Genomic DNA, 25,334 nt, shown 5'->3' with positions numbered 1-25,334 from the left:
CAATTCATGGCTGGTTTTGTTTAACATGACATTGTTATCTTGTCATCCATGTCAGGAGGACCACTCCTGAAGCTTTGAAGATACACTTTACACACTGCACAGGATTATAATGACATTTAATGTAATGTTGGTGCTACAATATCCCCTATTCCACCAAGACACATCAGTTAAATTCCAAGTGAAATCACACTATGAGGGTAAACTTGCAATACCAAGACAAATGCACAAGATAATCATTTTGTATGCCTCTGCACCTCCGACAGCCTTGGCCAGAGGTTTTGTGTTTTTTGGTTGTCCAATCATTTGTATTGTCCCATTCTCTAGAGGGAATTTCTTAAAATTGTGCACAGAGCTTCAAATCTTAGTTAGTGGTCAATGCTAAGAATCTGTTGGACCAATGTCAAAGGTCAAGGTCACAGTGACTTGTTTTATGTTTTATGACCTAATCCTACCATTTATAAGCTAACTATTAAAAAATACCCCAAATTCCTTTAATAAAATTCCTTTAAAGTCTTCACAGACACTTTGTGAAAGACATAGATGCAAACTGCAGCTGGTTGCCAGATGCAAAGAACTACGAGGTAGTAATCTTAATATTAACAGAGAAAACTTTTATCTTTTGTCCCTTTCATTGATCTTCGGTAAAAATGGTGACTTAGTAAAACGAAAGAATGAAATGAAAATTATAAGTGAATCTGTGTGTGAAAACTATTAAAAATTGTTTTCAAGGAACCAATTGCTACACTGACAAGTAGAGTATTTTATAAAGTGTGACTGTTACATTTGTGTCCTCCTCTTCAGGTTCTACCAGGTGCGAGCAGGGCTGAAGGTCTCACCTCGAGTGCCCCACAGGTTGATAGCGACAACTCAAGACAATACGGGTAAGGAGAAGTAATGTTTACACACACACACACACACACACACACACACACACACACACACACACACACACACACACACACACACACACACACACACACACACACACACACACACACACAAGGATAGTCAAGGACAGGCTGCATTGTGTTTTTTTTGTCTCTTAACATCTTTTTGTTGTAATTCTGTGGTGCTATTGCATTAGTATTAATTCTATCAGCAATTCTTTATTAAAGTCTAGTCCTGTGTCAAATGCCGTCTTTAGTGAAGTGTCTTCTCACAAAAGATGTTAAACAATAAAACCAGACATTTCAGTCAATCTAGATCAGACAAAAGTGGTGCATTTTACTGAAACTTATTTTCACATAGGATTTTATCGAAGATACTAATGAAAAAAAAGGTTGTCCTCACTGAGCTCCTGCTGTGTTTGTTGCGCACTGCTGATAATCCTGACATAGCACAGTAAACAGAATGACTGACTTTTAAAAACTGTAATTTTGTCCATTATTTGTCTTTAAAAATACAAAGTACATTTCAGTAGATTCATGGTAAGTTAAAGTTAGAGTTCAGTGCAGTCTCGCCATTGTCTTATCAAGGTAGATAGCAAAGGTATGTAGTTATAGTTTTTATCAACACTACTTTGTATCACTATGTAGGCGTTTTGTGGTGAGCTTCAAGGTTGTCAGTTTGCTTCTGTTTGTGATAGTTTAAAGCCTCTGTTTGTTTTACATTTTATTTGGCCTTTTTTCCTGCGTCTCTTTGCATTTAAATCGCCTTATTGTTGCAATTTTGGACATTTCTTTATTTGTTTTGGTCATTCTGCACGACTCTGTTGTCGTTTGGTTTCTCCTTGGTGCTGATCATGTGTGTCCTTGCATCCTTTTGCATCTCTTTGCTGTCGTCCTCAGTCGTCTCTCTGTAGTTTTTTTTAAATCTCTTTGTGGCTGTTTGTTTGAAATTCAGACAAGAAATGGTTCAGTGACTTCCAGCTGAGGACAAGGGACCCAAATGGTCATGGGGGGGGTCAACATTTCTCGCTCTCTGCCTAGTCGGCCTCATTAGTAATCTGTCCCTGTCCTCTCTTATGTATAATTAATGAGTAAAATTGCTGTTTTGACAAAGAACAAGTGGGCCACAGCAGCTTAAAGCTAGCATTTCGATAATTACCATATGTGATTCTCTATTATTCCTGTATTGTCACTAGATTATGCAAATTAAATAAATAAATACTCTTAACACTGACTGTCCAACACATTTAAATCTTGGGCTTCAAATTTGATGACGTTAGCTTGACTATGGTCCCTACAGTCTGAAACATGTTTGAACAGGTTGGGCCACATCCACAGAGGTTATGACGAAAGTGTTATTCTGCACCTGTCCTGGAAAAAGCGTAATTTTACATTATGTGAGATGTGAACACGCTACAGAAGGTTCTCTGAATGTATTCCTTCATGTCTTGGCTGTGTTCCTGACGTCTGTGGACTCAGAAGCGCTTCATTCAGAGACATGACTGGAGACATGATTTCCTAAAATAGAGCTCTCCACCGATGCCGTAGAAAAATAAAGAAACCGTATATTTTGACATCCATTTCTTTTATTGACTTTATTTGACAGGCAGTGTAGAGAGAGGCAGGAAACGGTGAGAGAGACGAATATGAAAAGCAACAAAGATCCTCTTGGCCGGGATTCAAACTGTTGACGTTGTGGTTATGCGGTATGTGCATTAACCAACGGGGACAGCAGGGATCAGAGCTCCCTGCTGTCTGCTTTTTGCAGCGCCTTGGATTTGCCTCAGAATGCAACAGAATCTTTAATGTTAATTGTGGATAAAAACCAAAGATTGAAAATGTAACTGTGTTTTTTTTCCCTAACAATATACTGTTGTGTCTGTATGTATTGTGCCATTGTCCCACCTTTCATCAGAGAATGAGAGTGGTGTCAGGGAATTGTATGTCTCCACCTTGTCTCATTGATTTAGGACATTTGGCTCTTTGGATTAAAGACCGACCGACTCACACTGCAGAAAATAGCTTGCATTTATTATAGAACAGTTCTCCAACACCCAATGCGAAACAAGACGATTTAGCTTGTTTCAAATGTAAATCAGTTTCACCTATACATTTTCTCAGTTCTTGGTTTTCTTCATAATCCTAAATTTCCAGGAGGAAATATCTCTCTTTTCTTATATTGAAGTATGTATGATTGAAAATGTCTGAAAAGGTGCTATGTGTACGTTTTCTCTTCCCTGAAGGGGATGTCTTGTCGGGAGTGATTGGTGGTAATGGTCGCCCAAGAGCTTCAGCCAGTATTACTTCTTCAGGGAAAACTGGATGCTACAGCGATTCGCCAGGCCACTGGGTTGGCATGCAAGCCTTAGTGGGAGAAAAGCAGTGACAGAAAAAGAAAAAAGAATTAAAATTGGTATTGCATTCCAGTAGTAGAAGTATAAAAATGTATTATTAATTAACAACATTTGTGTTACGTTGGTAGGTAAGCCGCCTCAGCTAATTCTAACGTTGGCTATGTAGCAATAGCAAAAACTTACATGTAGGCCATTTAAAGCTTGACCTGTTTCTGTGGTTCAGCATAGAGATCACCAGAGCAGGCCATTTTAAAACGTCTTCCTTCAATTTTGGCCTTAAAAGTTAATAAGGGGGTGTTGTGGGCTTTAGAGCTTTAGGCTTTTGGTTTTGGTTTAATCATTTTATCACGTAAATCTAATCTCATCACAGATGAGTTTCTCTGGATTCTGCAGATAAACAGCAACTAACTAGGTAAAAGGTAAGCTAAATGTACAGTGCATTTATATGTTTTAATTTCTAAATACAATTTGTTTCAGATGCTTTCTGTGATATAACATATACCACATGCGCTGCCTTCTTTTGTATTCATAGGTTTCAGTGTAAAAAAATCAGGATCTCTGGCAATGCAGGAGTCTGTTTCACTGGCAATACTGATTCACAGTAATAATGGCTATTTTTAGCTTATCATGACTGGCGAACCACGTGTGTGTGTGTGTGTGTGTGTTTCTGTGGTCTGATAGCTGTGCGTGTGTGGACACATTTTGACAGTGTAGCCCACTGTTCATGTGAGGATGTTTTTAATTGTGAGGACACATTTTAAGATCAGGATTGTATTTTTAAGCCTGTAGCTCCTATGGTTTAGGTAAACGCTAATAGGGAGTTAATGTCAGTTTGGATATTCTCACAGCTATAGAGGAGCTGTGCATGTGTGGTGGCAAGGAAGGGGCTTATTGTGAAGATAATGTGTCTCAAGCTGTGACAGTGATTTGTGTCATTTTGAGTATTTCTCGAGAAACACAGCGACAGGACCACCGGCAGGAAAGACTATTTCCTCACCTCATTATGGAGGGGGTTGCAAAATGAATGATCGATTGCAATGGGAATGTTCAGCAGTCTATTTTTAGGGTGCCAAATCCATGATCTGCAGTTCTACATGATGTCAGGTGAGGAAGAGGAGGTATAGAGCATCGGCCAGCTGGAAGAGGACTCAGTATTAAACAAGGAGCACCATTACATAAATTGCCTCAGACCAGTAAATGTGGACAACTTGTCGACATAATACACAGTCGATTTATTGATAGCACAAGCAAGCATAGTTTGCTTTCTTTCCAAGAGTGAGATTATAACATTGAAATCAATAACACGACCATGTGGAAAAGTGGCTGTAATCAATATTATTATATTGGGCTGTAGTCAATGTCACATGACTGCTTGTATGTGAAAGGCGTCGCTTGTGGTGATGAACTCTGCTGATCCCGGAGCTCTGTGGAGTATACTAGAGTCAGTTCATTGTTTCCAGCCAGCAGCAGTTCACTTTCACTGGCTTCTTCAGCACTAGTTTTCAGACACAAGGAGGAAGCAAGGTTAGCAACTGGCTGGCAAACATAGTGGAAGATTTAGCTAGAAAAATGCATTTAAATGCAGATACAGAGCTAAACTGAAAGTGAATACACTGGAAACTGCTTATAGTGATCACGTTCGTATCATGCAAAATGTATCACTATAACCGAATTGCGTAGCTTCTGTGCGATGGACCCAGAACTTGAGGGAAAGGTAGCGGTGCCTTTGAAGATAAGGACGATACCACATTGCGCACACACACTCACTCTCTCTCTCTCTCTCTCTTGCTGACTCGGGAACACACAGAGACACACAGACTCAGCTTAGTCTCTGACCCATTACAGTTAAAACTTTTGGAAATGATGCCACAATATCAACACTGATCACCACATAATATTCATACTTTTTTAAATGAATAAAATCTTTCTTCAGATCTGTGCATTAATTCATAATTCAGCTCGCTACGACACACACACACACACACACATGTGTAAACTCAGACTGGGTAAAAACAACAGAGTTTGTAAACTTAGTCAATGTATGGAGAGCAGGAAGAGATGAGGGGGCCGCTCGGTTTGGCTCGATTGGGTTGGCACTGCGCAACTAGAATGATAGAGACACAGAGGAGCAGTAAATTACTGACGGAGCCTGTAAACACTGTTAAAAATAATTGTTTTACAGTCCAAACATGTTTGAAAAGAAAATGATCACTGTATGATCACTGTAAGCAGACTACCTGATCACTAAAACCCATTATTTAGATAACATTTGAATAGGAACGATTCTGTCCTCAAGCTTTTTGATCGATAGAAACGGTTGATCACTCTATCCGGTTTCCACTGTATTAGATAAATATTCATTGGGTTTAAAGTAATGCGTCTTCAAATGAATGCTAATGCTAATGTTTGCCTGATGTGTAAACGGCCATGTATTCATTATGTCAACTTAAAAGTGGTAAGATGGCATATTTTAAGCTGAAAGAGGCCACAAATTTAAGATGAAATCACAAAGTTGTTAAAAAGGTGTGATCCAGCATCAAACAGTTAGCCTGGCTTTGTGCAAACTAGGAAACAAATTGCCTTTGTTACACATGTTCGAAGGCTGGTTGTTAAACTAATAACAGAAAGTTTTAAGTGACAATTTTTCATTTCTCTAAGATGTAACTGTTTTTTGGTGAACAGTTGGATGGGGTGACTCAGTTAACAAAAGTCTTGCTCTCACATTCCTCATGAGCGATAGCTGGAGCTAGATGCAGCACTGGGCAAATTACTTTTATATCTGTTCATCTACAGGGTAAAAATAATAAGTCTATCTAAGTCATCTTAAATAGGTCAGCTTTAGGCTGACCTGTTTAAGATGACTTAGGTGGCTTTAGAAGTGTTGAATGCATATTTATTACATTGGACAGAGCAAGGCTACTTGTTACCCCCCTGCCTCAAGGCTTTATGCTAAGCTAGCCTACTCATGTTTGTACTTGATTTTTGTTATTCATCTTCTAATCTTGCACACGGAGAGAGGCAAGCCAACAGCCATTCAGAAAATGTAAAACAATTGCTTAAATATTTGCACAAATTAAGCTCGGTAAATCATAACTTCATTAGATTCATCTTGCACCACATGCATCAGTATTTATTTGTTATTTTCCTCTCGTCTATTTCATACAGTTAATACAATCTTATATTCTGCGGTTTGTTTCTCAGGCATATAGTCTGACCTTTTTCCATAGGTAGGTCTGGAGAGAGATCTGGCTGCACCCTTTGTCCTTCTGTTATCAGGGGGGAAAAAGGCTCTTGCTAGTTTTTTTTATCTTTAATTATCAAAATCCACTCAGCCGGGGGTTAAGCCCAAGATACATTGTTGGGTTAACCCTAACCCTAGGGGTGGGACTTATGACGTAGATGTATGTGAGCTTGTAGGTGAGAGATTATTGTTTCTTCCAGTAGTGAATGGAATTTTTTAAACAGGCCTGATGTGAAATGGCCTGAAATAGGTGCCAGACGACAGGCTTATATCCAACATGCACATCCGGTGTGAGTCAGACTGTTTGTTAACTCTATGAAGTTCACAGATTCAGCTCAGTTGCCCTAAGGAAATGCAGCCTATATATAATCCACTGACTTCAGTTGTGTATTTGACTCTATTTAAGTGGCAAACACATACCACTGCTGCAATGTACATTACAGTGAGAATCATATTCATAATGTAATTGGAGGGCTGCTTCCTCCCCCCCTCCCTCACTTTGGCTGCTCCCTCCACAAGGTCGTGTATTAAGCCCGTACACCATCCTGAGCATGAAGCCAACACACCGGCCAGCACTCTGGCTGCTGACAGGAAATACATTCATCATACACACACAGGAAATAATCCGTTACTATAATCCCTACTTCTCTGTGAAAGTGTATGCTTGACATTTGTGTGAAGGATTGTGCCACACACTCAACCGAAGCATTTAATGATTGCGATTGACGCACTATTACACAGGGGTTTTTAAATCAGACTGTAAACTGGTGGGATTGGTATTTATAGTTAGTGCGTCTGCACTGACAGAGATACTCGCTCATATTAGTGGCATGAAGAGCAATACTGTGTTTTACCTATAGAAATTCACAGGCACACGTACACATACACACACACACACACACACACACACATACACACACACACACACAGTTTGTACTTCTATCTTAGTGAGGACACTCATTGGCATAATACATTCCCTAGTCCCTAACCCTAACCTAAACCTAATTCTAACCCTTACCCTAAAACCAAGTCTTAACCCTAAAACAGGACTGGTCAAAATGTACTCACTCTCCAAAAATGTCCTCACTCTGTATGGTCTATGTTTAAAATACAGGAACTCACACACTCAAGCACACACACACACACACACACACACACGCACGCACGCACGCACGCACGCACGCACGCACGCACGCACACACACACACACACACACACACACACACACACACACACACACACACACACTCACACAGCAGCAGATGTAGAGCACCAGAGGCTGAAAGCAGATTATTTCCAGCACACTGTGGCTAAAGCTTAATGGCATTTCGGCAGGTTTTAATGTGCAGGATGTGATAACGCCCCAACACCTGTGAGAACTGCAGTTTACCACGACGTCAGAAAAGAGTGGGTTTGATGTGTTTCTGTTGGTTTCACTCACTAAAAAATATTAATGTTGGGCGTAAGTGTCACATTTATATCTAACAAGAACAGCATGGAAATACTATTGGACATAAACATTTTTATTGCTCTAGAATACTTTGGTGTCAGGTAAATATTTTGGGAAATTATCGTTTACTGTGACATTTATGGAAAAGCGTTCTTGCCATGGAAAGAAAAAAGGTTCTCAGTCATTCAAGTCGTGCTAAGAGCAAAGTCACAGGTAACTGGACGTAACTGGCTTTACATTCTATATTATAATGGCATAATGGTGGTGACTTAAAAAGTCAGGATTATGACTTTTATGTAAAAATGTAAATTAGAAGTTAAGAAGCTTGTTTTTCAATTGCTCTACTGCACTCTCACAGTGAGCTTTTTTTCCTTGTCATTTATGATATTTGCTGTGGTCAGACGACATGATATCATCTTATAGCCTGACCTTAAAGACATAGGGCATCAGGTGGGATGGGAAACGATCATTGTGCATCGGGCGCAACAAGTTATCATAAGGTTCTATGTTGAGTCTGGGCTATTAAGTTTTTCTTTTCATTTTTTCATTTTGCTATTACATACTTTGGATCAACAATGTTGTTTTTAAAGTGCTATACAAATAAAGTTGAAGTTGAAGTTGGTTCAAAGTAATAAAACACATATTTGGCCCATTCAGAGCAGTCAGTAGGTTTGCTGGTATATTGGAGTTTGACCTGTACCTGGTGACATGGACAAAATTGAGATGGATTTATTCAGATGTTGCTGTGTGACTCTGCTAAATGTGGCCACAGCGGAGGCTATTGAGCTAACCTTATATTATGCAAGGAAGAACAAACTGTAATTTTACAAATAAGTGTGTGTGTGTATGTGAGATCAATGTTATGTATTCTGTAACTTACAATACACAGAACATCATATTAAATTCGGCGCTACACACATGTAAAATACGAGCTGAACAAAACCAAGTAAGAGTTAGATTTCCAAATATAGTACTTGAGCTTGGCTGTTGCATTGGATTGCATTATAGTGTACATGTGTACATTGGTCTTTTTTTTGTGCTTGCCCTTTGTATGCAAACACTGCTGCTATCAATGTCAAAGCAGAGTTCCCTGCAAAGCAGCTTCATTATCAAGGTCTTTTCACGTCTGCTCCCCTGGTACATGGCTTAATGTTTAATCAATCCAGTAAAACAAACTGGCTTTCCAAAGTAGTACAGTGCATGCGAGTGTTTCTGTCGCAGATACATTGATTGTGTGGCTTTGGTAACGTTGAAGTGCCACCCAGCACAGGGGATGATGCAACCTGGGGCCGTCTCGACTCCTTCACAGGTCAAACACACAGAGAATAATTTCTGGGACTGATTTTAAATCATTTATGATCATTCTTCTGAACAGCGACAGTGACGCCTCTAATCTTCTTAAATCAGTGGACAGAAACTCAGATGGAGACAAGGAAGCATGTCAAGAAGCAAGAAAATCAAAGTGACATTCATCTGACTGTGGGGAGACAGCGCTAACACATGCAGAGCTACAACTCCTTCCGCACACGCTTCATCCCTGGAGGGATTATGCCGTCTCTGTCACATACCCACCAAGCCTTTGATAACAGCCACGCTCCCACACGCCCGTCTTCCTTGCGGGGGCCGCTTGATGCTGCGAGTAGTCATGGCATCATCAGGAGAAGGCGTGCGGTGAGAGGGAGGGTAGAAATGAGACAGAAAAGAGGGCACCTCAGTAGGGGATTTCAAAGACCTTTCACAGCTCGCAGCTGGACGGCCTCTCTGCCTCCGTCACTGCAGGTCGAGCAGTGAGAGAGTAGCAGGGAGAAAACGTCACACACTAAGGAGCTGGGACATGGGACACTCATTTTTCATTTTATGCATAAATGTGTTGTGCATATGGGAACCAATTAATCAATGTCTGCCTTTGCTTGAAAATGTGTGTCGAATTAAAAGCACTCCTTATCATGCATGCAAAAAGATCGTGCTCTGACGACTTCCTCGTTTGTAGCCACTATCTCCCTTAGAGGTCAGCACTGTAAAGATAATGGCGCTAATGGGTCCCAAGCTCACAAGAAGTGGACTTGAACACTTTGCCCAGAGGAGTGGTTCCACTTACTGGGACGATTCCACTGGAATAATCTGAAATCCTCCCAAAGGATTTTAAGGACATTTAAAATCCTGGTGCGATCCGGTGTATGGAAGAGACGACTCGATACCACCTTATGTCCTCAAGTTAGATATGAAGCTACAGTCACTAGCTGTTAGCCTAAATACTGGAAGCAGGGGAAACAGCTAGCCTTGCTCTGTTTAAAGGTAACTCATGTGGCTAGTAGCAACCTCATTTAGAGCCAGAGGATGCGCAGTAATGGTCGGGGAGTGGTGTCACGGTCCTGCCCATACACATCACGAAGCAACTGCGAGTCAGTTTCAGCCATCAGTGGTGATATCAGACCTCTAGTAACTAATGAAAACAAATCATTGAAGACACACACATGCACCAGGAGTTTTATCCCCATTTTTTGAGGAGCTGTCGGTTCATTTCTCACTTTTTTTATATCTGGTAACATATTCATAGATCGTACTAGATCTGAATATACAAACTCAGATCCCTCACAGATCCTAGTTAACATTTGCAAATGTCAGGTGAGGCCTCTTCAAATATGGGAACATATTAAAAAAGAAATCTGAGCACATACTGCAAATGTCTGGTGAAGCCTTTGGCAAATGAAAAGCCGTGGTTAATTTCGTGCTGTGATGATAAGTGTATAGTATCAGTGATACTGTATGTGGCACATATTGAGCTGATTGTTATTTCGCATGCTGTTGTGTCCCCCATCAGGAGAATGCAGCTTCAGCTCTGCGGGGGTTTACGACGGCACCGTCTTCAGCCGGATATTCCAGATCCTTTACAGAAACGAGGAGATTACGGTGAATGACTGTATGAGCTTCAAAGTCCACCTGCTGCTGGACGGAGAGAAGGTGAGTAATGCTGGTGACATTTTACACACAAACACACACATACACACACACACACACACACACACACACACACACACACACACACACACACACACACACACACACACACACTTCCTCTCGCGGCAAAAGAAGAGAAAGAATAAGGAATGCCATTTGGCATTCCTTATTCCTGGTCAGTAGCCTGACTGTAAATGCATGACTGACAGTGCAAACAGTTGTATAACAGCTTTTTGCTGCATAGCTGCAGCTTGTGTCTTTCCGAAATATTAAATAGCCTTTTTTAAAGCATTTTTTTCATCCCATCTGACATAAACAATATTGTCTTTAATGGAGAGATTGAATTTCAAATTAAAGTAAAGGAATATCGGCATTAAGGTTTATAATTCAATAGGATCACTGCTCTGTGTTCTATACTTGAGTTACCTAAAGCAGTGAGTCCCTAACTTTTTTAAAGTGTCTCAGGCAAACTGATGCTTCACTTTGATTGAGTGCTAAATAGCAAATGTCAGCACGCTAAAACAATATATACCAAGGCAGTGACCATGGTACATACATGCAGAAAACTAGCTTGCCAGTGAGCTTGTTAACATGCTGATACTAGAATTAAGCTCAAAGAACCTCTGTTACTAATGGTGCATTCATGTGGTGTCGGAGTAATTCTAAAAAATAGTCTTGTTACTGACATCATATATTATTAACCAATAACATAATTGTACAATCAGCTCCAAATAGAAGCTTAATAAAATAAAACAACAAAAATAAAATACTTGCGGTTCAGAAATGCAATAACATTTGCCTCTTATCAATATCAGAAAATGTCGGGGGCTTAATATCAGCAGGCAGATGCAGCTACCAGGTTTTACACAAAAACACATTTAGAGACTCTGAAAAATACAGATAAAGAAACTCTTGAAGGTAGAATTCTCTTAGCATATGACATAGACATTAGTGATAGAGCTTGTCTGTGATTCAGTTGTTCAGTTTGAATCCCCAAATTCAACAGAAAGGTAATTATTTTTCCTGTGTGTTAACCACAACAGACACAGAATCAGTAGAACTATGTCTATGACGTCATTGGACTCCGCCTCTCAGAAGTAATGTCTCTAATTAACAAATGCAAATGGCCTGTGCCCCCATACTGCCCATGTTCAGCTCAAATGATCAGGTGTGTAAACTTGTCAGACAGTTATTGATGTACTGTCTTTTACGGTTTAAACGTGGGCACGACCCTGAAAATCCACTCTGCCGTGTTCTTTTTTTTTCCGTTTGTTTGTTCGGGAGCAACCTGACCTCAAATTGATCAGCGGTGACAGCGATGAGACAGGCCAGAGGCCGGAGCTTGGGGAAGATAAGATGGCTCCTCCCGAGGCTTAATCATCCATATGAGAGCCATAGCTCACTCAGTGACATAACCCTGCACCATCCACTCTAGACGGAGAAGGGAGAAAGAATTCCTGCTTCAGTCAGAATGTGCATATTCTGTCTGACATGACTTTGTTTGACTGCTAATTTTACATGTTCCTGTGGAGATATGGAGACACAGGAGCTTAAAGGCATATCCGATTTCATCTGTAAGCTCTCCCAAAGGCTCCCCGCTCATTAACCTTCTTGAGGTTATCTGCTGCTGACAGCTTCAGATAGCACAGACAAAAATAGCCCCTTGTTTCCCCTGTGTACACCCCCATGTATGCTTAATCAATCAGAACATCAGCAACGGACAGAACTACAGCCATGTATGTTTACCAAGTGTGCGTATGAATCAATTTTCGACAGGAAGACCTGTGTCTGTCCTTTATTACAACAAGCACTGCACCTCAATCTTCAAAAGACTCCATTACGTCCAATATCGGCTCCACCTCTGATCAAACCTTTTATTTCCCCCACTTTGTTGTTTTGAATTTGAAAAGGCGTGATATTCTATGGCACTCTGAACATGAGAGAAATTCAATCATGTCCAGTCCACTCTGAATTAAAAGAAATGCAGGAACACAGTTTGTAAGCCACACAGAGAAAATGAGGAGTCCATTTAAAAGAACTTTGAAGTGACTAAATCAGCATTGCAAACAAGGCTGCTCACAGCAGGGGGCGTGGCCAACAGCAGGATTCACAGCCAACTGCATACATACACTGTATCGCCACCATATGCTTGTTGATTACTTGTGATGACTGTTCCTCTTCATCAGTTTCATGTTTGAAATGCTGATGATGCAAATAAAAAACATGAATAACATGAATACATAGATGAGATAATATAGTGGAACAGCACATAGGACGCATATGCTTCCATACGAGGGAACGAGCTGTCAACAAATGGTTTAATGGGGATTTAAATGACTTATGTTGGTGAGTTCACAGTGATCAACTCAGTTGAACACTTGGATATTGGGAGATACTGGGATATTTGGAGTGAGTATTTTGACCAAATGAGGGAATACTGAATCCTTTGGAAGAATGGTATTCAGCTCTACAGATGAGTTGTTGAGAGTTTTTGGACGACTTATACAAAGAAGATTTGAAACTTCCTTCTATCTGTCTAAGGGGGGGGGGGGTTACACCTTACTTCTTTGGTCCAGACTCTCAGACTTTTAGATTAGTCCAAACCAAAATAACAGGTGTGAATGGTGTCACCGACCATGGTCCAGATCTATGGAGCAAAATTCAATCCCACCAAATGACCGTGGTCTTTGTTCGGTTCAAACTGAACTGTAGTTTGGATTGTTGGTAATGTTGAGATACAGACACAGTTTGGATTTTCATACCGATTACAGGAAGTTGAAGTGGTTGCAGGATTGCTTGCAGTCTTCTTCTCCAAAAGTAATGGTATAAGGATATTCATTTTGCTGTTGGTAACGCTATAATGATATTATAATGATATGCAATGAAAATAACAATGTGATCCGGTTAATGTATTTTCTCCATTCAAATCCAAAATAGTTAGCGAATACAGTAGCCACATCAAAAAAGCGGTGACGTCAGTTGCACGCCGGTCTACAAACCAATCAATGTGAAGTATAGGTAGATGCAGCCCACGTAGGTGATGAAGCCAGGACGTACATATGTAAATACTAGAGTGTTAAGTCTGCTACCTAAATGGAACTGTGACACCAAATCTGACCAGATCAAATGTAAACAATGGCAGACATGAACCTTTGGTTTGCACCATAGTCCAGACCTTCAGGTGTGAAAACGACCAAAGTCGATATTTTATTTGTCATGGTAGCTTCTATGACTTCAGCTACTTACTAGAGTGTAACAAGATACATGTTGTTAAACACGACAGTAAACATGGTAAATATTACCTGCAAAATACCAGCATGCTCCAATCAATTTGCGCATTCAAAACTTGAGTGGAAACACTGGAAAATAACTCAAAATATCACAAACATGATGTTATGCTTAGTTAATGAGGAAAATGTGCTGTGTCGATAAATAAAATGCATTCAGCAAATAAATGATTATGCTCATCAAGTGTTGAATTTAAACCTCCTGACTGATTCAAACTGAAGGCCAAAGAGATGAAAACATCAAATCTGTGTAGAATGATGAGGAGTTTGTATCCCTCTCTTAAAAAATGATACGTAAGTTATATTTTCACCATCCTCTCAACAGGACTGTACCATGCTGCATAATAACCTTCATCCTGATATGTTCAATGACAGCCCCCAAATAGAATATTAGCACCACCAACTGGTAAGCTTTATGTTTCCAACAAGTGTTTAAGAATGGGCATTTACTTGCATTTTCTTTTGCCAATTTTCTGGTCATTTCGTGAACATTTTGCTAAATTTGTAAGGAAACTTGAATAGAGAGACACAGCGGAGGCTGCAGACTCCCGGTCGCGTTGTTAGTTTCACAGTTTGCCATTTTACAGACCTCTGCGAAAAATGATTCTGTCTCATTGAAGGAAAGTCTGCCTAACTTCTTCTTTATCACCGTTCTCTCATATTCATGCATTAATAACACATGTGTCAATGTTTTGCAGGTGGAGGAAGCCTTGAGTGAGGTGGACTTTCAGTTGAAGCTGGATCTTCACTTCACTGACAATGAGCAACAGTAGGTTTTGGAGGAGTTTGCTGTGTGTGTGTGTGTGTGTGTGTGTGTGTGTGTGTGTGTGTGTGTGTGTGTGTGTGTGTGTGTGTGTGTGTGTGTGTGTGTGTGTGTGTGTGTGTGTGTGTGTGTGTGTTGTGTGTGTGTGTTTAAGAGAGAGAGAGAGAGAGTCTTAAACCAAGCATAATGGGGGTTATTATGTTCTTTGGTTCAAAGCCACCTCTTTAGTCAGCTGATCACAACTTCTGTGCTGGAAGAACATGATTGCAGTGGGAGAATAGGAATTTGTATTGGTTTATACTGCAAAATGCACGATTCATGTTGGAGTTCTTTTCTTGTATTCAGTAGAGTCCCATTATTGGAGTGTAGTTTGTGTTGTGTGTTTAAAAGTTACATACCTGTGTGATTACAGTACTTGTCGGCACCACAAAACACTGAATTATGGAGCACCGTCTCTGTATCATAGCACAGAGTCCGGCTGCGTTTACTCTGTACGACTGACAAACATCCTCCAGGTCTCTATTAGCATTCCAGTCAAGTTGCAGACTTTTCCTCAGAGTCTTTCTTTCAGAGCTGCAAGGACAAATAAACATGTCGGTAATAATGACGTTAGGTTATTGGTGAGAAGTCGTCTGCATCGTATACATTTTTAATAAGTCTGACAAAAGGAAAAGACATTTGTCATTGATAGATCTCGCTCTCTAAACAAAGAGCTGCACCTTTTCATTATCTAGGTAAATACTCTCCAGGGTCAGAGAGTAATACATACAAACATTATTTTTTTACGCAAATGCAATAAAATCACTTACTTTGCACTTACGCTGTACTTTCCTTTAATTAATTTGCATCATCTGTAGTTTTGCACTTACACACTGTAATGAAGTCCAAGGGTACATTAACATTTTTTTATGTGTTGTTTTTATATTGTGTCATTTGAGGTTTTCAACAAAATAGAGAAACAAGTATTCAGATTTATGCAATGTCTTTGTGATTTGTGTGCCGGAGAAACATCTGTCTCTGTTTCTCTTTCTCAGGTTGGCAGAGATACTGACTGTCCCGTTGATCAGCAGTCGTACCCTCAGCCTCCACTTCCACCCGCGGAGAGGCCTCCACCACCACGTCCCCGTCATGTTCGACTACTTCCACCTGTCCGTCATTTCTGTCTCCATACACGCCTCACTGGTTGCCTTACATCAGCCGCTTATCAGGTGGAGACAACAAAGGCTTTGCAATCATTTGACAAATCACTTATTTAGCACGATAGAATGATAATCAGCAGAGACCAAAGTGAATGTCTAGTCTTTCAGGGTTGCACATGTTACAATAACAGCAGACAATTTTCTCCTCAAAATTTTAAGACATTTTTGCAAAAACACGGAGACGGAGTAAAACAAAAGCAGGCTTTTCATCCCACTGAAATGTCAGATTTTATCAGCTAGCGTATTAGGCTCCGGTTAGCTCAGTGAGTTGCTTGAAAACAACAGTCTGGGTTTGGATTGTGCCTTGGATTGCTACATCTAGCTGCTAAAGGCTAAAGCTACGTTTTCTGGGCAAAAAGTCAATATCCTTACCATCCATGTAAAATAAATGGAAATAAAGAAACAGCAAAGTTTCTGTATTGTAGTACAGGGATGATCTGTTCTATAATAATAAGGATATTAAGGAATAAATGTGTGATCAGACTGCTAACATTACCTGGTTTGGCTGCGTCCATTACAAATGTATTTAGCTAATTAAACTATACTCTATTTGCTGTAATGTTAGCTGGGGCTGCTGCATTGCAAATTTTTCTAAATCTAATAAAGTGCAGACATTGTCTAATTTGGCGTAAAATCTGAAATCGTCCATGGCTGTCTTCAATACGATTGGTCAATACAACACAGTGGATGGGCTCCTCTGGTTAATTACTTTTTTTATAGAGCCCTTTTTAACACAAAAGACGAAGTGCTGCACACCAAGGAAAGAATGGTTAAAATAGAAAGTGCTGCACAGCGGAAAACTAAAAGTTAAAATACAGAAGGAAGTACATAAATACTAATGGTAATGATAATGATACAGATAAAACAAAATAGTCCTGCACCCCAAGTTAACTTAGGAAGGTATGTTCCTGAATTTTCCAGTAAAACATGCTTTCAAATGCAGAATATTGCTTTTAATGCAGCATCATGCCACAGTAATCCAAAGCTTGACAGGCCGGCTGTGGCAAGCTGCATTTACGAAATCATCATCGTAAGATTTTGGTTATTTAATTGTAAAATAGTTTGAAAGTGTTTGAGTGAATAGGACTTGCAACATGTATGAATATGGCGAGCAGAGAAGAACTGGAGAAAATGTGTTGAATGAATGCGTTAACTGCTTTAATGGATAGTTTTCTGAACACTTATCTGATGAATTCAACGGTCAATATCATAAAGTCAGTCTTCATCCATGCATTAAATAGATTAACGGAGCACTTGAGTGATTGGAACGGTGGCAGCTTGTATCTCACAGCTTATGTCTTGTAACACTTACACACACACACACATGCAGGCACACACTCACTCATGGTTTGTCTCTGCATGTGTCCTCTCTCCAGCTTTGCACGTACAGGGAAGGGCTCCTGGCTGGGGAAGAGCTCGCCAGATAGCGCCAGCGACCCATCTGCCATGTCTGTAGAGAACCTTGTGTTCGGAGCTGGCTACTGCAAGCCTGTCATCTCGGAGGTATGTCAACCTTTAGCTGATCCAGTGGCGTTCAAACTGAAACTCACGGAGAGTCAAAGCCCATCTTGCTTCACAAAGCTTGACAACAGCTCAAAAATGAGTGGGTGTCGTCTCTGTTCAGTCGGTTGCTCCCTTTTTTTGTAAATAAGCGGCTAAATGCCAGGCGATGACGTAAATGTCTATCTCGGTTTATCAGCCCGATGGATTTAGCTGTGATTTGTTTTGTCATGTCATCCAGAAGCAACAGGATTCAGCCCGAGAGCTGGGTAGAGAGGCACTCTGGTCTGGATTACAGATCCCAGACCTGACTGTCCCTCAGTACAGGTCATTTGTCTGGGCCCCATGAAGTCTTGTAAGCTTAAAGACCAGAGGCCAACACAGATTATTACTGGGCTGCACGGTGGCCTTTCATAATATCTGATGAACGCACCTGTCCAGGCACGTAGGCTCCAAGCATCTGGAAGTGATAGACGCTCTCGCCAGAATTGATGGTGTAGTCTTGTCACCTTCCTGGGAGCTTAAAGATATAATCTGTAACAATTCCTCATTAGAACGTCTAAAAACAACTCGGACCAAGATATATGTTTTGTTGACTTTTGTACCTAAATTATCTAAAGTGTTTCCAGCATGTATCAAACCAAGAGAAATCCACAATTCTATTCAAGGTAACAGGACTTTTCAATTTTGTCGCCTCATAATTACCTCATATCCGCTTTACCTGAGTGTATTCTATAACGTCTGGAACAAATAACATATGACAACGGACAAACACACTGCTAGCCATTTTTTTTCCGTACAGTGTAAAGTAACATTTTTGACTTTTTACCTCTTCCATAAAGATGAAACTCCCATGATGCTACTTGGCAATCAAACTAAATATTTTGATAGGTTTTGATTGAGAGACCCCTAGTGGCCAAGGCTAGATATTGTATGTTTAATTAATTTATCACACTTTGTTTACCTAGACAAACAGTCATACTCCTTTTAGTGCAGTGTTTCCCAAGCAGCGGCAGGTGGAGAATCTGGTCACCCTAATTTAATTCACTTTATAGGAAGCTGCTGAGACAAACATAAGCTGCTTCTGTTTATATTGACTGGTTTTAAGTTTTCCCAAGTGACAAATGATGATTCAGTTTTGTGAAGGGAAATTATATTTTCACGATCAGGTTTTATGTTTAACATTTGATCAAAACTCATTCGTACAGAAAATACTTTGCATTTGTAGCATTTATTCCATTCTACATATAGTTCTAATAGTAACCAGATTGTACTAAAGTGCAGTAAACCCTATTTACTGCTTGGAACTCCTGGCAATTGTAGCCTTGCTCTTACAGTTTATATGTTTAAGTTTCCTGTTTTACTTGTTGCACAGTATTCTACGATGATTAGTGTGTATATGCATATGATACTGAATTAGTATGCAGATTCTATGCGGTGTGGACACAGTACATGATAATTAGCCCACTAAAGCTGAATTAAAATGCATCTTCTCACCTCTCCGGTGTCAACATAACACACTTAACACATGCTCAGAATGAATATGTAGTATAACCACTGCTATGGTTTATGTGAAACTACTACAGTATTGGTAGATATGATTACACCTAACCAGGTTATTTAATCCCAATATAGCCTTTATATTTCATCAAATCACCTCTTATAGTTTAATTTGTGTTTGCCAATTCTTCACACTTACTGTACGTACAGTTTTACAGCTGTTGGTTCCCTTTTCTACCTTTTTATAACACGCACGTATCAGGTCCCTGCGGACGTCACAGCCTTCATTGTAAATCTTAATGAGCGCCCAGGTTGCCCCGTCCTCCCCTCCTCCTCCTGCTTTTTTACTCCCACCCCTGGCTGGGCACTTTAGTAAGCTCTGTATTTAGCAAGGCAGGGGGGTTTCGTTTGATCACAGTAATGAGTTGTGCTCACAAGCGCCACGTACTACATAGCTGCAGGTGAAATCTGCACACGAGGCCGCCTCTTCCTTCACCTTTATTTGTTTAGAGCTTTTCACCTGCGGCTACACTTCGGTTTCAGCACTTTCCCTCTTAACACCACGTCAAGTCAAGTGTTGGGGTTTTATTTCGTGAAAAAAAACAAAAACAAACAGATGCTTGTTGTTCCATTGACAACAACTGTGACATCTCAGATTCAGTGGTAGGGAACAATATTTTGAGTGGAAAACGACGATGCTGCTGTTTGAAGGGAGACACCTGAGAATCTTTGGTGTAAATAAAACACAGTTCTGAGGAAATCGTACCGCAACAAAAGCCGTCGTCAACTGGATCCTTTTACACGACACACACTGTGATGCTGAGCTGGGGACAAGAAAAAAAGCAGCAAACCAAACAAATGTCAAATGTCAGGTGAGTTAGAACTGGGGCACATCCTGAGCATTGTCAGAACAGAGGGAAACTATGGTTTCCGGGTAATGATTGGTTCATACAGAAGAAAATAGCTATTTTTCTTTGCCCTTCGCTCACAGACTGATCCTGGCAGGCCTCTATAAAGCTTAAGAGAATTATGAAAGTAAACATACAGATGTTCCTTCCTGGTTTGGGTATTCTGCACTGCTGCAATTACAGAGCGCACACAGGTATGATGATAGGGCCGGAGACTGGAGTTGCTTGGGGGCAAATTACAGTACATCTCCAGATAGTGGGGCGCTGCGTGCCTTTCAAAGCTCTGAGCCCCGCTGGCGCTGCGAAAACATCCCAGCCATGGGAAGAACTCGCGGGCAGCTGACTGCTTCAGGTCAAGGAGCAGCAGATTGAGGGCAGACGCTGGTCACATTCAAGGCCCACTGAATCCAAATCGTGACAGCTGATGTGTACAATGATGGTTGTTTGGGTAGAAAGCCATTAGCTCTTCAGGGAGATCAATGGGAGACACGATTAAAGTATCAAGGCTGAGATAAATTGTAGCTTTGTGGATAGAGGCTTTTTTTGCACTCAGCGCCTGCTGTGAATTACAATGGTGAAATGCAGTTAATATTTCTACAGCACTGTTAGAGAGCCATCTACTGGAAACACGGTCCATATTACAGCTCTTACTAAAATTCACACAAGCAGGACAGACCGTGCTTTGTTAATCATTGTTATTGCTGCTCCCTCAATTAATCAACCCAGCAAAAATATAATCTTCTCACTATTCGATATACACAGTTTCATCTTTCTTTCACTTATAGTGACAGTGACACGCTGGATTCTTGGGCAGCTTCCCACATTTGGGAACTTTTAAAGGTCATAACAGGGATGCGTTACATCCTCCTGTGCTACATGTACGTATTGATGTGCTTTTACAGCTCACAGCAAGCTGTGTTTAGGGCCAATTTGTCTCTAACGTTGCATTTGATCTTCCGAGTAACTTGGCCTTTGCAGTACCAAGCTCCTTTTAATGCAGGGTCAGAGATGATCCCATCTGTTACAGCGCAGTCTATAAAGTTCAAGTATGTTGTTCGTGTCCCCTTATTAAGGAAGACCGGTTTTCTGAGAGGTGATCTCTGACCTACATAGCAGCTGACATTTTACCCCGGGTCCCTGTCTCCGCAGGGGAGCTTTTATGTGCCCAGTGAAGACTGCCTGCAGAGAGCTCATACGTGGCACCGAAGGCTCTGTCGCCTCCTGTTGGTGGCACACAGAGGCCTGCACACATACTACACTGCACTGATGAAGGAAATCCCACAACTCCAGCAGATTGCACTAATGTCAGGTAAGTTTAAACAAAGCTCTGTTTTTTATTTATTCATTCATGTTTTTCTGGTCTTCAGGAAAGTCTCAAAATAAATAATACAAATTTAAGGTGTTGTGACAATTAAAATATGTGAAACCCTATTATTAGGACACTGATTTTTTTTCATCCAAAATCAATCTGGAAAAGCGCTAAGTAGAGCGCCTACCCCTGCAGGGGCCCATCATGAAGAGATTCACAAACATTTTAATGAAAGTGGATTTGCCTTCTTGATCGAATCTGCTCCAAAGTTTGATGGGTTCTTCCTCGGCCCATATCGCACCCTTCCACCAAGTTTCAAGAAAAGTGGTTGTTCTGTGTCTTTATTTCCACATAGATTAATACGGAACATTGTTAGCAAAGTGACAGTGGTGGAAGAAGTATTCACATCATTTACTTAAGTAAAAGTATAAATGAACAATGTAAAAATACTCAATTTACTTTAAATAAATATTTTTGAGGTAAAATATACTTAGAATTAGAAGTAGAACTTGTCGTATGACATATTGACCTCTGACTCAATGTTTGCAAAAGTTTACAATTCAAATATATGACTTTGTGTTGTACAGCGTTTGGAACAACTACGACTTAGCACACACAGTTTAATATCCTTTTTCACTGAGCTCTGCCAATGACCTTTCTCTCAACAGAGGCGCTGCATGTAGAAGAAACTCTCAACCAGCTCACAATAGAGTTACAGGTATGATACAGCCACGTCAAACACACCTTTCTTATTGCTTTGTGATGGAAAATAAGGCTTTGCTAATCTTAATATGATTTTTATTGTTAAAACTGGATTGTTTTAGATTTTTTTTCAATAGATTTTTGGCGTGAGTAAAATTGTCAAATTATAAATGCAGAATTTGAAGGTATTGCATTTGAAGTGAATTTTCATCTATTTCATACGCTTTCATGCATTGTCCTCTTTTATTGTATTTCCCCAATCTAAATGAATGCTGCTCGTAAAACTAAACAATTTCTTTTTTACTATAATATACGACAGATATAAAAACATTATTCAAGGGGATGATATCTTTGTAGTATGAAACGATATCTTTGTAAAGCATGAGGAGGATCATGAAGAGATTAAATACTTATAGCTTTTAAGCATTGATGCATTTGTAAACTGGCATGATGGTTAAGCTGTCACCACACAGAGAGAAGCATGAGTTGATTGATTTACATCATTAACATGAGCTGCCTACAATGATCTGATGACCTGGAATACTGCAGACACTCTATTTTCAATGGGTATAAATATTATAGCAAGTTGAGCAGGGATCCTAAAATAGAAGACATATTTTAAGAAATCTTTGACAGCTAATGCATCCAGTTTTATAATATATGGATACATGCTTTTTTTCTGTTCCCATCAGCTGCAAGAGGGCCCCGAGAAGGTAGCAGAGCAGATCAGCAGGGACGTGAGCCAGCTCTGTTCCCAGCTGGCTGCGCTGTGGAACAGCTTCCTGGAGGCTGCTGTGCTCAACCCCCACATCCTGTCCTATCTGGTCCAGGAGCACCACACGCTCAGGGTGAGAATCACACACCGTCAGAGGCATCATCATTCACTGTGTGTGTTCTCTGAGCCACAGTCTGCATCACAGTGCACTGATGAGAATTTGTTTAAAATAAGCCATTTTCTTTCATCAGTGCCCACACGAAAATACAAAAATAGAGAACAATCAAAGTAGTTTCATAACCAGTGACATTTTAGCTTTATAACCACCCCCCTTAAGGTATATCCTGACCAATTTTGAGGACCAAGGTCTCACAGGCTAAAATGTTCCCATACCAAATTAAAAATAATCTCAAGGAACTGCCATGTCGGACTAGAAAAAAGATCTGAATTGTAACCAGAGGTGGCAGGAGATGCCAAAAACTGCACTCAAGTGAAAGTACCGCTGCTTAGTTACTTTACAAGTAACTATGAGTACAAAATAACTTAAAGTACAAAGTATCCACTGATAAAAACACAGACTTCATGTCTTTACTTTTACCTGAAGAAATCTTTCTACTCTGATCTGACTTTTCTGTCTCTCTTCATCAGACTACATGTATTACCATGATTATTTAAATAGTTAATACAATAGCAAAGATGTACACTGTTAGCTATAATATATCCATTATGACGGAAAGCATGCATTGTAGTCGATTTTAAGCACAATGTACTGTTGCATATATTTAACTGATTATTATTTAAGATGATATACTTATGATAATCCCTGCCACTAGATGTCACACTAGTATCAGAATCTCAAATAAACAAATGCTGAGCAAAGGTGTTGCAGTGAAAAGTGAGAAGAAAGTCCTTCATCTAATTTAAATCAGGGGAGATTTAGACATTTTAGGGTTTTTGTGTTTGGCTGTTTCCTGCAGAGCTGCTCAGCAGTGTGAATCAGTTTGAATGAGAATGGGAGGGGAGAGAGGAGGGGGACTGGAAGCTTGAGCGGGGGGAGGCACATGTCTTCTGTGTACCCTCCTCTCCAATGTACATGCTGACTGAACTCTGTCAGTTCAGTCTGAGCATGGTGGACTGATGGACTGACCTAAGGCCTGCATTGACACCAGCTCACTGCACTCAGTCCTGTGGTCTGTTAACATGAGCTGCTTGTACTGTTTGAGTCATTCTCCAGCAGTGAAAAAAAGTGAAAGCAAGAATGTTTCGTTGCATCTGGACAGAATAATTAATAAAAGTAGCATGAAAGTAAACATTTAACAGAATAAAAGTAATGATCTCTCTTTTGAAACTGTCCTTTAGTAATAGTATAAAGTATTCTGCATTAAATCATACATCCATCTATGCATACACACATTATCTATACAGTTAACCCTTTAAGGTCCCAGCTGACATTGGGTGAGAATTGTATAGCACACCCTGGAAAGGTCACCAGCCAATCACAGGGCCTCCAACAAGTACAATATATGCAAACAAATGATTTCCTTTCATGTATAATGGAGGACATGTAACTCATACTAGCCACCTTTAATTATGACCTCACTTCACCAAACTCTGGAGAGGCAGAGTGATCAGTGACCGCTAGACAAGGGTATTAGAAAAATGAATCAACTACCCCTTAACAGCTTAATCCCATGTGAACGGACTAATACAATTTCCAGTGTCATTTCTATCTAATCACTGGTCTATTTAATATGAGTATGAGCTTCACAGTGGAGTAGCTCTCATGGCTCTCTTACATTGCACTGCTTCGTCTCAATTGTCTGAAAATAGTGAAGGTTTGCTTCGGTACTAGATTATCCCAGGGGATACTCCCATGCTGCCACACACCAGTCGCGTTAGGATTTTAATTAACACATATTATCTAATTATTGTGGAGTGAAGATTCACCAGATAGGGTGTTTGGTGCATGGTGATTTGCATGCCATGGTGGCTGACTTTCAAAAATGATGTATTTCTAATTGGAGCTTGAGAAGGAAAACACTTTGGAGGCGATTTTAAACTTTCTTTGAGTCTAAATCTCAAGTGATCGACTGAATGAGATTGACTGTTGTAATCATCATATCTTTTCAATGCTAATAAAGATGAGATTTGCACACCACCAAGATACGAACTGTGTTTTCTGTTTCTGGAAACATCAGGTCAGGAGGTTCTCAGAGGCATACTTCTTCACTGAACACCCCAAAGAGCTGTTTCTAACCTTTCAAGAGGAACTGTAAGTATAAGTCTACTGAGGGGGAGACTATTTAATTCTATGAATGGAGAAAGGTGTTTTATTCATAATATTACTGTTTTATTTCAGAATCAACAGACATGGCCAGATAGCTACAGAGGTTCGGAGTTCAGACTACCTGACCAAGATGCCTCCTCTACCAGTTGAGTGCCTGGACATCGATGGGGACTGGAACAGCCTGCCCATCATTTTTGAGGACAGATATGTGGAGTCTCCTCAAACAGGTAATACATCAGCTCAGTGGACCTATTGTCTTATCTACACCTAATCA

General features: G+C 40.2%; 1 protein-coding gene across 1 annotated transcript in view; it reads left to right on the top strand.

Moving 5' to 3' along the window:
- Positions 1-25,334, top strand: part of fam135b (family with sequence similarity 135 member B) — a 48,693-nt gene that overhangs the window by 10,379 nt on the left and 12,980 nt on the right. The window contains exons 3-12 of the mRNA XM_047344043.1: positions 802-881; positions 10,754-10,893; positions 14,876-14,946; positions 15,975-16,148; positions 17,516-17,642; positions 21,197-21,356; positions 22,025-22,074; positions 22,751-22,906; positions 24,972-25,045; positions 25,133-25,287. Coding sequence (XP_047199999.1) covers positions 802-881; positions 10,754-10,893; positions 14,876-14,946; positions 15,975-16,148; positions 17,516-17,642; positions 21,197-21,356; positions 22,025-22,074; positions 22,751-22,906; positions 24,972-25,045; positions 25,133-25,287 — 1,187 coding nt within the window. The remainder of the gene's footprint in view (positions 1-801; positions 882-10,753; positions 10,894-14,875; positions 14,947-15,974; positions 16,149-17,515; positions 17,643-21,196; positions 21,357-22,024; positions 22,075-22,750; positions 22,907-24,971; positions 25,046-25,132; positions 25,288-25,334) is intronic.

This window comes from Hippoglossus stenolepis, chromosome 17 (genome assembly GCF_022539355.2).
Source record: "Hippoglossus stenolepis isolate QCI-W04-F060 chromosome 17, HSTE1.2, whole genome shotgun sequence".
NCBI classification, from domain to species: Eukaryota; Metazoa; Chordata; class Actinopteri; order Pleuronectiformes; family Pleuronectidae; genus Hippoglossus; species Hippoglossus stenolepis.
The sequence above is the reverse complement of the archived record's forward strand: the minus strand, read 5'-3'. Positions and strand labels throughout refer to the sequence as shown.